The sequence below is a fragment of the Squalius cephalus genome (assembly GCF_949319135.1).
Source record: "Squalius cephalus genome assembly, chromosome: 8".
NCBI classification, from domain to species: domain Eukaryota; kingdom Metazoa; phylum Chordata; class Actinopteri; order Cypriniformes; family Leuciscidae; genus Squalius; species Squalius cephalus.
The window spans coordinates 27,764,071-27,778,322 of NC_137129.1; the positions used below are offsets into that span (position 1 = coordinate 27,764,071).

General features: G+C 41.0%; 2 protein-coding genes across 4 annotated transcripts in view; one reads left to right on the forward strand and one right to left on the reverse strand.

Annotated features, from left to right (window-relative positions):
• LOC307163116 (cytosolic 5'-nucleotidase 3-like) overlaps positions 1-14,252 on the reverse strand; it is a 201,829-nt gene that overhangs the window by 17,009 nt on the left and 170,568 nt on the right. The gene's annotated exons all lie outside the window — the stretch shown is intronic.
• Positions 1,155-13,966, forward strand: LOC307163114 (uncharacterized protein). The gene is made up of 2 exons (XM_079878996.1): positions 1,155-2,899; positions 8,592-13,966. The coding sequence occupies exon 2, from the start codon at positions 9,365-9,367 to the stop codon at positions 10,367-10,369; it is 1,005 nt and encodes a 334-aa protein (XP_079735122.1). The 5' UTR covers positions 1,155-2,899; positions 8,592-9,364; the 3' UTR covers positions 10,370-13,966.

Consider the following 14,252-nt stretch of genomic DNA (forward strand, 5'->3'; position numbering starts at 1 on the left):
CGGGATAATTTCGAGCTACAGGCAAAACAAGTGCAAAATTTAGATTTTGGTCGATTTCGAGGTTTTCACAAAAACGAGTTCATTAAGCCCTTGTCTAGCAATCCCAATGCTCTAAATAGAAATTAAACATCTAAAAGTATCTTTATTTGTACGTTTTCTCGGAGGAGTACCTTTCCTTGCACTAATATATATATATTATATTTATATATATATATAAATCCAGAAAATCACATTGTATGATTTTTAAGTAATTAATTTATGTTTTTGCCCCCCCCGGAAGAAATGTTTGTACATTTTAAAGATAAATTCATTAATCTGGTGCACTTTGAGTCACCCAAATCCACTGTTAAAAATAAAAAAATCCACCCGCAAACCACCCATATTCTTTGATTTAGATATCTGCATCTGATCATCACAATTATTCAAATTTTCAGTGTTAAGCATGATAATATGGTAACATATCACACTGAAGATGGCTAATTAAAAATTAACATTTATTTAAAATAAAAGTTCTTCTTTTGGCAAAATTACATTTCCTTAATAGCCTTAACAGAGGCTTTACTCCATTCAAACTTAAATTGTCAATTTTTCATTACATCACTGTTTGAAAACAGAATTTTTTGTACCTTTATAAGGTTTTATTTTATTAAATGTTTGCTCCATCTTTCATTTCAAATTCTTAAATTTGATCAATATATTCAATTAAAATAATAAGACATTAGGCTGTTTCCAATCAAGTTAAATAATTTACATTGAAAAATTATAACTGTATTAAATTAGATTATTTTAAATATTTTTGAATATACAAATAAGGAATGTTGAAAATGTTTGAAACTAAACCGCCAGTAGGAGGCGGCAGGCAACCGTCTTAATGAGCGAGTCATTGAGTCATTCATTCAAACGATTCGTTCAAAAGGCTGATTCATTCAGAATGAGGCAGTTTATGAATAGGTAATTGAATCTTTGACTCAATCGATTAGTTCAAAATGCTGAATCATTCAGTAATGAAACACGGCTGAGTGTTGCTGTGAGATGCGCGATGGTTCTGCGGTGATCTTTGTTTGGAACTATTTTCGCTGCAGAAACAGAACAAAAGCAGTCATTGCGTCTAAAATGTAAGTGACTTAATTTCAACTATTTGTTTATTCAACTGTTATGAAATCAGTCTCGGTTTCAATCTTGATGGCATTCAGGAAAACATCACTCTGGTCGTGTGTAGCCTAGGTTATATATTGTTTCTTAACTATAATATGTTATAAATAACAGCACGAGCCTCAACAGCGCAACTTTGTTACCGTCAGCCTATACAGCCTATATTATTATCAACTATAGGCTATCAATCGCCACTTACATTAAATTAATTAAACAGAATCATCCTCACGTTTTCGGTGATTCGGAATATTTTTATATTCATTTTTTTTTTTAATCAGGGCATTTGTCCGGATGGGCTACAATTCTCTCTCACTTTTCCCTTCAAAAAAGAAAGAAAGAAAAAAACACACGTGTCCCGGACAAAGTATATGGTCCCAGACAAGCGTTATTGTCGAGTCCTCCTGATATGTTTTCCTTGATTGGTTTTCCATGAAGGGAATTACGTTGTTGAAAACGAAAGTAAAGTGACGAACGTTCATTGCGTTTTACCATGATGAGAGTTCCGTGTCTTTATTAAACTCAACACATTATAATGATTTATCTGTCATCCACCCTCGATTAATTGGAATGGAATGTTTTTATTACTTATCCGCGCACTGCGCGCAGCAGCAGCACTATACGGTTTGAGAATGGACACAAGCGGTAACCGCAACAGAACTGTCACGGTGGAAAAAGTGTATCTGGCCATGACTGTCTGTCCGAGTTTTGTCGAGAGCCGGAGGCGGCACGAAATTTGACGGAGGCGGCCGCCTCATAATTCTCTATGCAGGAAAAACCCTGCCATACCTTCTCCAAATCCTTCAGGTTTCGGGGCTGTCGCTGGGCAATACAGACTTTCAGTTCCCTCCAAAGATTTTCTATTAGGTTCAGGTCTGGAATCAGGTCTGGGCCACTCCAGGACCTTGAGATGCTTCTTAAGGAGCCACTCTTTAGTTGCCCTGGCTGTGTGTTTCGGCGGGTCGTTGTCATGTGACACTGTCCCACATGACACATGTTTTAACCACTCTATGTATTATAATGATTTTATGTATATTAGAGTTTTAATAGGTTTACATGTTGTCTTAGTCATTTTAGTCCATTTTATTCCTTTTATCTTTTGTTTGTGTGTATGTCTGTTACGACCTCTAGGGGTCAGCCGCAACAGGAAAAGGAAGAGAGTCACACTACCAGAGAGATGACTTGTAATATGAATTTTATTGACCATGAAGGGTTAGCGTCAGGGGCAGACAAGGCCAAAATAACAAACAAAACAATCTTCTTTTTATAATCTAAATGACCTTAAACAAAATAAAAAAAATGAAAATACAGTTTAACTTACCTAACTCCCTTACCCATAACCAAAGTGAAAAAGCAATACAAATAAAATGGCATCTAACCCCCTACATCCCTTAATATGGTCACATTATATACAAGAATAATTACAAGCTTATTTAAGAAGTATCAGGTTGACAAGTTAGAATCGTAATCCAAGGAGTAGTTAAACAGGCAATAGTCAGATATAGGAGATAACCAGCAGTAGTTACATTCAACAAACACTCAAAGTTTCACCAAACACTATCTCTAAACACTATCTCTTTGGGCACAACACTTCAATCACATTTTCACTAAACACTATCTCTCTGGCATGACACTCTTAATTAAATAATAGTGAAACGAACAAAGCTGAAGAGAAACACAATTAAAAAGGTACGACCGCAAAGTACAAAGGCATAAAGCACAAAGTCAGCGAGGCTCAAAGGCAACCATGGTGTGTCAGGGGCGGTCCTTATATCCAGGTCAGGTGCATAGCTGGTCCAATCACAGTCTTCCACAGATTAACAGAGGCAACGCCCATCTGAAACACACGCTTGTGTACACACAAAGAGAAGGCAAGCAGGACACACCCACACACAAGGACAATTGATACAAACACACAAAATATCTCAGGATCCTAACACCCCCACCCATAAAATAAAACATTGTTTTACTGGTTGACACAGGATAGTGAGTCAGCAATGACATTTTCGATACCTTTTTTATGACAAATTTTCATATTGTAGCTTTGACAAATCAGAGACCATCGCATTAACCGATGATTGCTATTAGACATTTGTTGGAGAAACGTAAGAGGATTATGATCAGTGAAAATGGTAACAGGTTGTACACTCGAACCAATATACACTTCAAAGTGTTGCAAGGCGAGAATTAATGCAAGAGCCTCTTTCTCTATCGTACTGTAGTTCATTTGATGTTTGAGAAACTTTTTCGAGAAGAAACTGATCGGATGATTCAAATCATCTTCACCGGTCTGCAATAAAACCGCACCGACACCAGTACCGCTAGCATCAACTTCTATCAGGAACGGTTTTTCAAAACGGGGGGCAACAAGTACAGGAGCACTACAGAGCAGAGTTTTCAACGCTTCAAAAGCGGATTGACACTCAGAAGTCCACTTGAAAGAGACTGCTTTACGCAGTAATTCCGTAAGAGGACTGGCTACAGATGAGAAGTTCTTACAAAAACAGCGATAATAACCCGTCATTCCAAGAAATCGACGGAGATCTCTTCTATTATTCGGGATGGGAAAATCAAGAACAGCTTGAATCTTTGAGTTCAAAGGGCAAATCTGACCGCTACCGACCTCCTTACCCAAATATGTGACAGTAGCACAACCAAATTCGCACTTAGCCAGATTCAAGGTAAGATTAGCATCTCTAAGGCGTTTGAAGACTTCCTCTAAAATTTTAAGATGTTCTCCCCAAGTGCTAGCATGACACACAACATCATCTAAATAAACCTCACAATTAGATAAGTTGGATAACACAATAGACATTAACCGCTGAAAGGTGGCTCCAGCATTTCGAAGGCCAAAAGGCATGACCCGGTATTGTAGAAATACTTCAGGGGTGGCGAAGGCAGAAATTTCAGACGCTCGCTCTGTGAGCGGCACCTGCCAATAACCTTTCAGCAGGTCGAGTTTAGTCACAAATTTGGCATTACCCACACGATCTACACAATCTTCCATTCGTGGAAGTGGAAAGGAGTCAGCCTTAGTTAACGCATTAACTTTTCTGTAATCTGTACAGAACCTTGAAGTACCGTCGGGCTTGGGGACAAGAAGACATGGTGAACACCATGGACTAGAACTAGGGGCTGCCAGGTTGTGTTTAAGTAAATACTGAGTTTCTTGCTTCATCAGTTCTTTCTTAAGTGGATTTACTCGATAAGCACTTTGTTTAACAGGCGCATGTGAACCAACATCAATGTCGTGTTTTAGCACGTGAGTAGTCGTAGGCGAGTCACTGAACAAAGTCGGATACCTCTTTACCAAATTTAGAATGTCAGCTTGGGCAGATAAAGACAGGTGTGACAATTTTGTTGCAAAGTTTAACAGAGTTTCTGAATTGGGCAACCGAGCGGTTGAGAACGCAGCACTGTTCATCTTCAAACCATCAATTTCTGGTGAATATTCTGAGGGTGATACATTTACTGGAGCGACAATGACAACAGGGATCTTAGTCTCAGAGTTAGAGCGAGTCACATATGCCTTCAGCATATTGATATGACAGACGCGTGACTTTTTCTTACGATTTGGGGTGTCAACAACATAATCAGTGACACTCAGTTTCTCTTTAATATCATAGGGCCCAGTAAATTTAGCCTTAATTGCCGAACCAGGCACAGGAAGTAAAACGAGAACTTTCTCTCCAATTTGGAATGAGCGCTGTACAGCTTTTTGATCGTAACGAGTTTTCATTTGGTCTTGGACAGAATCAAGAGAGCGTTTTGCCAGCTTCCAAACTTTATGAAGTCGCTCACGAAACGAGCTAATGTAATCTAGGACATTCGTTGTGAGAGACGGACGATCGGAGGAAAGGATCTGCTCCTGCAAAATTTTCAAGGGTCCACGCACGGTGTGCCCAAAGATCAATTCAGCAGGACTGAAACCGAGAGAAGCTTGTGTCGTGGTACGAATTGCGAACAACAATAGTAGGATTTCCTCATCCCATTCTTTCTGTTGATCAACGCAGAAAGTTCGGAGCATGGACTTGAGAGTTTGATGAAATCTTTCGATTGCCCCCTGTGACTGAGGGTGATAGGCACTAGATACCTGATGTTTGATGTTTAATTTTTTTATTACTTTGGTGAACACTTTAGACATAAAATTGGTTCCTTGATCGGACTGAATGTATTTCGGTACGCCAAAAGTGGTACAGAATTTAACGATTGCTTTGACAACTCCATGAGCTTTAAGAGAGCGTAGTGGTATCGCTTCAGGATACCTGGTCGACGTACACATTAATGTCAACAAGTAGGAATTTCCAGATTTTGTTTTGGGTAATGGCCCAACGCAATCAATCAAAATACGCTCGAATGGTTCACCAAGCACAGGTATCGGCCTCAATGGAGCTGGAGGAATGACTTGATTGGGTTTACCGGATAACTGACACGCATGACAAGATTGACAGAATTTAGAAACGTCTGATTTCATGGAAGGCCAAAAGAAATGTTTCAACAGATTATCATACGTTTTTCGAACTCCTACATGACCAGAAAGTTCATGGTCATGTGCCACACTTAACACTTGTTCGCGGTAGGGTTTTGGAACGACAACTTGAACAACAGTGCCCCAGTCATCCTTAGCATGACCTGGAGACCACTTACGCATGAGAACGCCGTCTTCAAAGAAGTAACCCACTGGACACTCTGGCAAAACGGTCGGCTCAACAACAGCTGCAACACAGTGACACAAAGTTTGATCAGCACGTTGTGCCTCAATTAACTTAGTTTTTCCAAATGGGAAGTCAACATTGGGAAGTGCACACATTTTTAACTCAACTGCATCAACTTTTTCCTCTGTCTCAACAGAATTATCAGCACACAAAAAGGTTTTTGACAGATCGACAGAGTCTTTAGATTTCTGAGCTTGAGCTCGAGTCACTACACACGTACTAAATACATTAGGAAATTCTTTATGTAATGCATCTTCATTGTGCGCATCAGGAACGTCTATCACTTCTGGCAAACAGAAAACTTTGTCACCGGCCAGATCGTTTCCTAAAATGAGCGATACACCTTTAACAGGTAATTCAGCCCGAACTGCCAGTTTAACGTTCCCTGAAATAATCCCAGAACGTAAATAAACATTGTGCAAAGGAACTTTAACTACAGTGAGATCAATGCCCTGCACTAGCACACTGGAACCACAGTTTGAATGTTCAGAAAAAGGCAACACACTCTCTAAAATAAAAGATTGCGCAGCGCCAGTATCACGGAGCATACAAACGCGTTTTGTTTCAGAGTCTGCTTCGTTAAACGACACAACACCATCAAAAATGAACGGCTTAAAAGCAGATTCAGCGGCCGTTTCCAGAGATACCGGCTCGGGGGAAAAGACATGTCGCTCAACTAACGCAACGCTTTTGGAAGTGTTTGCTTTCTTGCCAGCTTTACGTTTCAGAACGGGGCAGGCGGAAATGAGATGTCCCACCTCATGACAGTAAAAACATTCACGGTTTTCAGTAGAATCTACTCTCAAAACATTCTTAGGTGCCACTGGAGCATCCTTAGAACTGCGAACACGATCAGGGAAATTACGTTTTGTGGGTGAAAACACTACTCTGTGTGTAAGTACGAACTCGTCTGAAAAAACTGCAGCGGCAGAAAGAGAGGACACTTTCTGCTCATTTAAGTAAACCACGATTTTCTCTGGTAAACAATTCTTAAACTCCTCTAAAAGTATTAGTTCTTTAAGCTGCTCAAACGTGACTATTTTATTTGCGGCGCACCACTTCTCAAACAAACTTGCTTTGTCTCTAGCGAACTCAACATATGTTTGACTAGGGGTTTTCACATGATTACGGAACTTTTGCCGATATGCTTCGGGGACTAATTCATACGCACGCAAAACGGCATTTTTCATTACTTCATAGTCCAAGCTCTGTTCAAGCGTTAACGCGGAGCAGACTTCTTGGGCTTTACCCACGAGTTTACATTGTAACAACAGCGGCCAAACATTCCGCGGCCATTTCAACGTGCCGGCGATTCTCTCAAACACAGTGAAATAAGTGTCAACCTCGGTCTCTCGAAAAAGTGGGACAAGTGATATTTGACGACTAATATCAAATTCAGGTTGACTTACTTGTGGGTTGCGTCGAGGTGCAGGAATAGGACTCGGAGTGGAAGCAATCATGGGTGACGGCACATTCACGTTCATGCCAGGCGCATCAACAGCTGAGAGGTGAACAGGTGATTTAGTTTTGAGCTCCAGTTCCAGCTCCTTGAGCTTGATATCTCGCTTGGTTTCAAGCTCAACTGTGCGTACATGCAACAGCTGACTCTCATAACGCTGTCTGCCCAGCTCCACCTCTAACTCCTTCAATCTGATCGCCAGTAAAGGATCTCGCGGAGAAACTAGGTCGACGGGATCTATGCTGGCCAGCTCCTCAAGTTTGGGTTGCTCACCCTCACCCGCGAAAACTGGTAACTGAAATGCAACACCCGCCGACTCACTCCGTTCTGGCAAAACTCCGTGCTCCATCAAGTGTCTATGAATTACCTCCTTAATCTCCTGTTTCACTGCACCACGAGGAACTGTGATTTGATAAAAATCCGCAATCATGAACAGATCATCTTTACGGCAAATATCTAACTGTTCAGACGTAGGCTGAATCGCAAATTTTTCCAGTGCAAACTTTAAAGACATTCCGAATTCCCTCCCCCTCAAAGTGAAAACCACTAGCCAAACAACAATATACAAAGCAAATTTCATGAGTCTTTCTCTAACACGCAATGACGAAACTCCAATTGATTTTTACAATAAAATTATTATTTTTTTTAAGACGAGCCCCCAATTTCTGTTACGACCTCTAGGGGTCAGCCGCAACAGGAAAAGGAAGAGAGTCACACTACCAGAGAGATGACTTGTAATATGAATTTTATTGACCATGAAGGGTTAGCGTCAGGGGCAGACAAGGCCAAAATAACAAACAAAACAATCTTCTTTTTATAATCTAAATGACCTTAAACAAAATAAAAAAAATGAAAATACAGTTTAACTTACCTAACTCCCTTACCCATAACCAAAGTGAAAAAGCAATACAAATAAAATGGCATCTAACCCCCTACATCCCTTAATATGGTCACATTATATACAAGAATAATTACAAGCTTATTTAAGAAGTATCAGGTTGACAAGTTAGAATCGTAATCCAAGGAGTAGTTAAACAGGCAATAGTCAGATATAGGAGATAACCAGCAGTAGTTACATTCAACAAACACTCAAAGTTTCACCAAACACTATCTCTAAACACTATCTCTTTGGGCACAACACTTCAATCACATTTTCACTAAACACTATCTCTCTGGCATGACACTCTTAATTAAATAATAGTGAAACGAACAAAGCTGAAGAGAAACACAATTAAAAAGGTACGACCGCAAAGTACAAAGGCATAAAGCACAAAGTCAGCGAGGCTCAAAGGCAACCATGGTGTGTCAGGGGCGGTCCTTATATCCAGGTCAGGTGCATAGCTGGTCCAATCACAGTCTTCCACAGATTAACAGAGGCAACGCCCATCTGAAACACACGCTTGTGTACACACAAAGAGAAGGCAAGCAGGACACACCCACACACAAGGACAATTGATACAAACACACAAAATATCTCAGGATCCTAACAATGTCTTTAAATTATTATTGGTCTGCCTGTCACGTGAGTAATCACATGACAGGAAACAGGAACAAGACCATATAAAGCAGGCAGCATGCCAAACAATTCGAGGTCGTTGCTCACTAGATGACCAGGTGATCACCAGCAAACTGGACTGTGGAGTTACTTCAGTGGACTTACCTTTCTAGCACTTTGGATTATCACTTCTGTGGACTTTGTATATACACCGGTGGACATTAATCACATTCACTTTGGGACAAGCAATTCACCAGGACTGTTTTATGGTATGGTGCCACGGACTCCACGCTTTCAACAGACTTAGTTTTCTTGTATTTATTGTGTTGTTTTAAGTTCCTTGTGAATATTGTTTAATACACTTTTATTCCGGTTATATCTGTTGTCTCATCTTTTAAAACACTTCACAAACTCTCACAGTTTAATCTTAATGTAGTTCATTTTAGTTAATGTAATTCAACCGAGAAGTCTGAACGTTACATATGGTGGCCCGTACGGGGAACGTGTAAAGATTTTACATACTGTGTTGAGAAGAGAGTTTTAAAGATGAAGACAAAACCAGTTAATGCTGCTGCTTTTAATACATCAGCTGGTTTTAATGATGAACGTTTTTTACAACAATGTAACTGTAAACAGCTACGCGCTGAGGTGGTTGTTCTTAAAGACATTGTTTTAAAACTGGAGAAGGATTTTAAAGAATCAGTTGAAAGTTCGCTTAATCGTGAAGTGTATTTTAGAGAGGCTGTGGATTTAAAATTGGATAAAATGGAGGAATCTATAAAGGATGCCATTGGAACACTGGATAGAGAGGTCATCGAGTGTTTAAAGAGGAGGGACAAGAAGTGGACAAAACAGCTGGAACAAATAAAGGCTCCAGAAACCGCTCTCTCACCTTACACTGCAACCAGCTCCCCAGTGCCTTCCACGTTGACCCCTAGCTTTCCTCCAACCAGCATTCCCACTACCTCAAACACTTCACCTACCTACAACAGGGCGGTCGATGGAAAAGTCTGCGCCAGCACTTCAACAGGGCCAGAATTGGACACCATCTTCCACCTCCTACCATTCTCCAGAGAGCAGCTCACCAGTGCCCAGGGTGAGGATGACACGCTCCAGGGACTTACCCTCTCTCCCACCACTCAACCAACCAACCGGGTCGAAATACGGGAACACCAGGCCGTGCTGTATCGGCAGATCCAGGAGGAAGGCGACAAACTGAAGATCCATCTTGTCGTTCCCAAGGTCCTGGTCCAGCAGATGGTACAGCACTTCCATCAGAGGACAGCAGAAAGACAACATGGGCGGCTGAAGACCCTCCTGCTGATCCTGGAAGTTACCTGGTGGCCCGCTATCCGCAGTGACACCTGGAGGTTCATCAAGGACTGCAAGTCCTGTGGTGTGGAGATCAAAGAGTGTGCTGTCTTCAACCAGAACAAGAAACCACCTCACCATCATCATAGTGCATCATCACCGAAAGGGACCTTCAAGCCGGATAGGAGGAAAGGCTGGGGTGAGTGGCGTGCCAGGAATGCTGGGTGCTTTAGGACCTAGGGAGGAATGGCGTCACCGACCCAAGGACATCCAGGCTGGTATCCGGATTCACTTCTCCCCAGTGTTACCAGAGATTCCTCCGGCAAACTAGAGCCGTTGTGGGAGGGCCTAGATGGAGCAGTATTTACTACCAATCATCTGCACTCCACTGACAAGCTGCGCATAAATTAATCGCAGCCTTTGCCAAATCGCGTGCGGTTTTATTGCGATTAATCGTGCAGCCCTACTGGAAGTTCTCTCCAACTACAGGGCCATTTCCAAACTTCCATTCATATCAAAGGTTCTGGAAAAAATTGTTGCAGCACAACTTTGTTCACCTCAAACACAATGACCGGTTTGAAAAGTTCCAGTCAGGTTTCCACCCTAGCCATAGCATAGAAACAGCCTTGGTCAGGATCACCAACAACCTCCTGATGGCAGCAGATACTGGTTCAGATACTGGTACTGGTCACAACTGGTTTATCTCATACCTAACAGGCAGAACCGAGCACGTTGCCCTGGACAAAGCCAAATCACACACCCACAACGTCAACTGCGGCGTCCCTCAGGGCTCTGTGCTGGGTCCCAAACTCTTCTCCATTTACATGCTCCCCCTTGGCAAAGTCATTAGCAGACATGGTATATCATTCCACTGTTATGCTGATGACACACAGATTTATCTCAGGACAACCCCCACAACTTTTGCTCCCTTGCCAACATCCACACTAACCACCTGCCTGGAGGAGATAGAGGCATGGATGAAGCTCAACTTCCTTCAGCTGAACAGTTCCAAAACAGATGCCATCATAGTTGGCACACCACATCAGCTCCGCTTTTCCACCATCACCAGTATCACTTTCTCTGGACAAAACATCTCCCTTTCCACATCTGTCCCCAATTTGGGTGTTAAAATGGACTCTCAACTCACCTTTGACACCCACATCAAACACCTTTTAACACATTATAGTCCTTCACGTCTATTGTGATCTCAAAATTCCGGCCAGTTAATAATACCTAGAATATCAAAATCGACAGTTGGCGGTAGATCCTTTTCCTATTTAGCACCAAAACTTTGGAACAGTCTTCCTAACATTGTCCGGGAAGCAGACACACTCTGTCAGTTCAAAGCTAGATTAAAGACACATCTCTTTGAATTATAGAAGTCTATAATGTATTCTGTGAATGCTAGGTCAATGTTAGGCTGCATAGATTAGGTCAGCCGGAACCAGGAACACTTCCCATAAATCCTGATGTACTCGTTACATCATAAGAATAATGGCATCTACGCTAATTTTAGTGTCTTTGTTTATCCCGAGGTTTTCCTGCAGCCTGCCGGATCCAGGCCGTATACAGGCCGTATCCAGATCTGACGAAGGACCTTCGCCTGGACCCGATGACAACGCAGTGCTGAAGTGCCAACTAGTCTCTCCCTATGGAGGATCCCTTTCCCACTCTACAGATAAAGCGCTGTCGGGAAAATTCGTTTCGCGTACCTACCCCGAAGTGACAAAATAAAATAAAATTCTGTATCAAAATTTATAAGAAAAAAACAGTACTTTGTTTAGGCTTGGTTTGTAGGGAATTACAAACCTGCGCACATATATTCAAACGCACATAACTATAGAACCAATTCTTAATGCGCATGTGAACGCCATCAGCGTTTATCACAGGTTCATGTTTAAAGTCTGTGTAGAGAGAATGGTGTCGTCTTAGCGGCCCCTAATTTAATAACAAATGATCGTTGCGACGGAAGCGAATTAATCAACTACAATCAACAATAACTTTAGCTGGAAAATAACTTTATTAAAGAACCGCTATAAAGCCAAAACAATCTCTGTTACCTTAAATTATATGTTTATCTCTGTAAAGCTGCTTTGAAACAATCTACAGGGTGGGCCATTTATATGGATACACCGTAATAACATGGGAATGGTTGGTGATATTAAAGTCCTGTTTGTGGCACATTAGTATATGTGAGGGGGCAAACTCCTCAAGATGGGTGGTGACCATGACATATACTAATGTGCCACAAACAGGACTTTAATATCACCAACCATTCCCATGTTATTACGGTGTATCCATATAAATGGCCCACCCTGTACATTGTTAAAAGCACTATATAAATGAAGATGACTTGACTTGACCTCTGTAAGACATCATTCAACCACCTCAAGAACATCGCCAAACTCCGTCCAATACTCAATGTCATACTCAAAGCTGGTGCTTAAATTAGCGTCAATTCATCCTTGGCAGGGAGTTTGATTGACATGCGATCTGAGTCTGACCAATCAAAATCAGACAAAGCAGTCAGGAGAGTTATAGATTAATGTCGGTGGATTTGAACTTGGCTTTAACTGAGGCAATCTGTCACGACACATTAAAGAGCCACAAAACGGTAGACCTATTTATTGTTTAATTTTCTTTGACTGCCCAAATTTGAAAGTTGAGACTTTGTTTTATATTACTTGCTCGGTCCTGTCTGTCAGCGCGTTGTCAGTGTCCTCTATTTTTCACTGCTTGAGAACATGGGTTGAATCCGAAAGTTTAAAAATAAAACTAATTCAAAATCAAAATTTGAACAAAACTAAATAAAAAAAATAAAAAATAACACTCCAGGTCTCCGCACCAGTCAGTAACTGAAAAATATGAAAGCCGTGTGACCGGCCAACCGGTAAAAAAATAAAAATACATTAAAGAAATAATTCCCTTCTAACCAAGCGTCTAATTTGTAAACAAAATGATTTACGCACTAAATCCAGCATAAACTCCGGCACAATTTGCATATTTTAAACTCTCAAAACAGACGTCACATCCCGAACCTCACAGCAATTGGCTGTCGACCACGTTTTTCGCTTGATATTTTCATAAAGTCGAGAACTGCCCAACCTTTTGCCTCGGTCGCTCTCAACGCTTTCTCCGGTCCGCTGTCAATCCCAAAATGCATTGCGCGAGCGTGAAGCTCGACTTCCATAGGAATGAATTGAAAACGCTCGCTCCGCTCCACTCGCACCGTGCCAGTGGACACGCACCGTTAGTCTTGTCGTGCTTGAATGCTTTAAAAGCATTCACATTAATAAGAGCGTGATCATACAATGCTAGTCAAGGGGTGACAGAAAAAACGGATACTGCGTAATTGCTTTAAAAATTTTTAACGCTTTAAACTTTTTTTTTTTGCGGTGCCCGTGGTGGGCAAGTGATGAAACCGGTGTTGCAACTGAATACCCTGTAACACTGGTAACACCGACTATCGTAGTAAGCCTACTCCTCACCCACCAATGCATTCACGGACATGCCCCCCTTTACCTTTAGGAACTCCTCACCCACCAGACATCCTCACGCACCCTCTGGTCTGCAAACACAAACACCCTCCAAGCCCCCAGAACCAAGCTCTGCAGCATGGGTGATAGGGCCTTTTCATCGGCTGCTCTGAGGCTGTGGAATGCCCTACAGATGTTTTTAAACGAAACCTAAAAACATATCTTTTTTAAAAAAGCTTTTCACTTTTTGATAGTTTATTTTATAGGTTTTTCTTTCAACTATTTATTGACCTTGATTTTTTTAACTGTATTTCTATATGCTCTAGCACTTTGAGATTGCTGTAATGTAAAAGTGCAATACAAATAAAATGTATTATTATTATTATTATTATTATTATAAATGGCGGTTAATAGTTAATGATTATATTCCTATTTTTTTATTTTTATGATGATTATATTTATTATGAAGATTTTTTTCATTAAGAACAATGTGCACTGAAGAACATGGAAGCTTGTTTCTGCCCAAAAAAAAAAAAAAAAAAAAAAAGATAATTACCCAATTCTGACTTTATACTACTTAAAAGTCACCATTTTTTCTGTATGTAAAAATGGACAAAAAGTCATGACAAAAGGTAGAATTGAGAGAT

Bases quoted from the DNA above. Each gene is read 5' to 3' on its own strand.
- LOC307163114 (XM_079878996.1), top strand. From the start codon at position 9,365: ATGAAGACAAAACCAGTTAATGCTGCTGCTTTTAATACATCAGCTGGT.